Consider the following 3,680-nt stretch of genomic DNA (forward strand, 5'->3'; position numbering starts at 1 on the left):
CGGGTTTGACTCGACGGCACATAACAACAACATAGGTGAGGAGTGCTGAAAGTAGGTGGACTGCTAAAAGAACTAACAAATCTGTCCTGGAAGAAGTGCAGCCAGGAATGCTCCTTGGAAGCGAGAATGGCTCGACTTCGTCTCACCTACTTCGGTCATGGTGCCAGAAGGGACCAGTCGCTGGAGAAGGATGTCGTACTTGTTAAAGAGGAGGGTCAAGGAAAGAGGGGAAGGCCCTCAACAAAATGGATTGACAGATTGGCTGCAGCCATGGGCTCAGGTATAGTAGGGATTGTGAGGCTGGCACAGGACCCCACAGTGTTTTCTCCCGTTGGACATAGGGTGGCTATGAGTTGCAGCGACTTGACAGCACGGTAACAACAACAACGGAGATTTAGCTCTAGGGCTCTGAAAAATTAAAGGAGCCAAATTAAAATCCTTTTGGGGGGTTCATATATATTTCCAGTTCCATTCTATAGTTTGGAGGTTGGGTGAATTTAATAATTTATAGGCACATTTCATCAATGTTTCTCTTTGCAGGCAACGCTTAGAGAACAGGGATGGAGTCCTAACTTGATGTAGATCTTTGTACAACAGACCCTGAAACAGTCCATCTTCTGTGATGTCCATTGTTTCAAAAGGCAAGGAAACAAATTAGGTTTGCCTTTTTTCCTTTTCTTCAGAACCTCTAACTCAATTTTTTTTTTTTTTAACATTCCCAGAAAACCCAAAAACAATTGCCATCTAGTCAATTCTGACTCATAGCAACCCTACAGGGCAGAGTATAACTGCCCCTTAGGGTTTCCAAGGCTGTAAATCTTTATGAAAGCAGATTGCCTCATCTTTCTCCCTAGCTTTGGCTGGCTGACCTTTTGGTTAACACCCGGAGGCTTTAACCACTGTGCCACCCGTGCACCTCAACATTTCCCCGAGCCACTGCTAAACCGGATTTTGCAGTCGACACCCAAAATTCTTGTTTTCATGGAGACCACAGGGTTATAACATGAAAGCAGGGCCATGTGTGATGAATCTTCGAGGACCCTCAGGCTCTATGTGGTCCACTTATGTAAACCGCTTCGACTTCGTGGAGGGATCGGAAGAGAGGTTCCAGGCAGCAGAAGGAGCACGTTTACTCAACCAGCCAAATACCTCGGGTATGCCTGTTGCGCGAAGCCCGCCCCACTCGCGGTTGCCACGGAGACCCGGGCCCTGGACCCACCGACACCAAGGGAAGGGGGGAAGCCGACCTATCTGCGGCCGGAGTTGGTTCCCCCGCCGGGTCCACCCTCCACCCTTCTCCGCTGCAGCGTCCGCGAGAGTGAACGCGCGAGGTCGTCCAAGACCCCGAGGCGTGCCTTTCCTCCCGAACCCGAGAGAACAGAGTGTCGGAGGTCGTGACCCCCCTGCCCCGAACTCGGCCGGTGGGAGTGGCTGCATTTGAACCAAACTGCCTTTGCGGCTGTCGCGGCCGCCCCGCCGCCCCGGGGCGCCTGTGGGCTCTGTTCCAGACACCGCCTCTGGGTGACCGAAGTGCGGCAGCTGCCGCGCCTCTGTCCCCCAAGCCCTGGAAACATCCGCCTTCTGGGTTAAGGTAGGAGAGGGTGAGAGGGCGGGTGGCTGTGGGGCTGCAGACAGGGCGCATCTGAGGAGCTCTGCCCCCAAAAGGGCCTCAGTTAAAGTTGCCTGTCTCAGATGAGGGGGAGCCTTCTCTCTATCCTTGTACCTTTTTGAATTTATGAAAGTTTCTTTGACGCAAATCTTGCTCAAAGTGTGGGATGCTAGGGTCAGCCACTGAATGCCATCTCTTTCTAGTCGTTAAGGCCACCACAACTGTGGCCCTCTAAGTGTGGTGCTCCTGAAGTAGTCATTTACTGGGAAACCCTTTTCTTTTCACAGAGACGATGCTTCAGGTGCAAGAAAAACCATTCCCTGGGACATCTGCGTTTTAATCCAAACTTAAATAACTGGAAACAATCAAGGGGCAGACATGCTTAACTCCGCAAGTGAACTGGAGTTTTCGAACCACGAAAGTTGCGAGGAATTATCCCAGCTCTCTTCCCTGGAACTATCATCCAGAGAGAAGACCTCAACATGTTTAGTCGAAAAATCTGGCTACCCCGACTCCATTTACGTCATGGCAGCGAACATTTTTCAGGGTATTCGAATCGAAAGGTCACCAGAGAGGGTCTTGATCAAGTATGGGAATGAACCTCTGCCAACCTCTTCTGAGTCTGACGATGAATCCTTCCAGCGTTTATCCTACGAGCTGGCTTTCAGTGCTCTGAAGTGTGAGTAGTACCAGTCTTTGAAAATTAGCATTAAAAGAAAATAACGAGTTTGTTGGGTGCAGCCCCTCATCCCCCATACACACCAGGTTCTGTTTGATGGGTTTGCGTATATTTGGTCAGTATATTTGGTCAGTTTTTCAGTCCTGGATTCCCGCGTACCTAGCACAATGCCCTGTCCTTAAATGGGTGTAATGCTTATCATGAAATTGACGTAGGAAGCAATTAGATTCCTTGGGGAGAACAGAATCCATGCTGAAGTATCCAATTATAGTTTTCCTCCCACTGTGTAATTCCATTCCCTGTGTTTGCATTTTGTATTTCATGAATATTTATGAACTTTCATATATAAAAACACCAATAAAAGCAGGAGAAGGAACAGAAAACAAGGTGCAATATTCAAAAAATAAATGTTGTTTGTTGTTATGTGACATCGAGTCAGACCCAACTCAGCAACTCTTCCTTGGGTTTCTGAGGCAGTATCACTACGGAAGTATATTGCCCAAATTAAATCAGCCAAATTAAAATTATCCCATTCATAGCCAAAAGCTTTAATTTTCGGAGCTTATAATTTTATTCCTCCAATCTTGTATAGAATTTTCCATTTTCTGATTTGCCTCCTGGGTTTCCGGTGAATGTTTTGCACTTCTTCTTTGGGGGTTACTTAGCAACTTGAGTGTGGAGCTGACTTTAGCCAAAAACCAAAAATTGTTAAGATGAGGAGCAGTGGCATCCCCAGGAGAGTGCAGGGGCTTTGGATTACGCTGGGTAACACTGTCAGAGAGGAAGACACTAAAATGACTGTAAAATTTTTGTGCAGTGATTCAGCAGTAATTTATTATTTTATAAAAAATCTGTGTAGTTAGTTATAACACAAAAAAGTTTTTGATAAGCTCAGCTTGGGTGTATCAATGTACCTACAGGGCTAAAACTCTATATTAATTTCCTTTTTAAACCTTCTAATGTGCTTCGGTCAGAGCTGTCATTATTGCCCTATTAAAATGATGTTTTGAATCACGTGGTTTTGTCAGAGAATATTACAAGCACTCGCTATTGTTTTATTGCTTCTGGTGTTTTTATAGTGGCTGATTTTGTCGAATTTTCTGGTGTTTTAGCTACAGTATTGTAATTAACAGTTGCGAACCTATATCAATAACTTTTTTTAAAGAATAAAGTAGTAATTAAAAGAAAATATTAAAAAAAACTTCTACTTTAGTAGAAGTGTATAGGAGTGTATTTACCTAATGTAAAAGTTCACTCCATGTGCCTGTCTATTGTTTGACCGGAAGCCACAGAAGTTAATTCAGTTCCAAACTTGAAGGGTAACTAGGTGCCATGTCATCGGGGTCTCACCAGGCTCTATCAGACCAGTAAACCCGGTCTTTTTTTTTTTTT

The 3,680-nt window shown here is 45.5% G+C and overlaps 1 protein-coding gene across 1 annotated transcript in view; it reads left to right on the plus strand.

Annotated features, from left to right (window-relative positions):
- Positions 1-1,987: 1,987 nt before the first annotated feature.
- NSUN7 (NOP2/Sun RNA methyltransferase family member 7) overlaps positions 1,988-3,680 on the plus strand; it is a 123,193-nt gene continuing 121,500 nt past the window's right edge. Inside the window, exon 1 of the mRNA XM_007947173.2 lies at positions 1,988-2,288. Within this exon, the coding sequence (XP_007945364.2) occupies positions 1,988-2,288 (301 nt within the window). The remainder of the gene's footprint in view (positions 2,289-3,680) is intronic.

Source organism: Orycteropus afer, unplaced genomic scaffold, assembly GCF_000298275.1.
Source record: "Orycteropus afer afer isolate SDZICR_OR568_19922 unplaced genomic scaffold, OryAfe1.0 scaffold00176, whole genome shotgun sequence".
NCBI lineage: Eukaryota > Metazoa > Chordata > Mammalia > Tubulidentata > Orycteropodidae > Orycteropus > Orycteropus afer.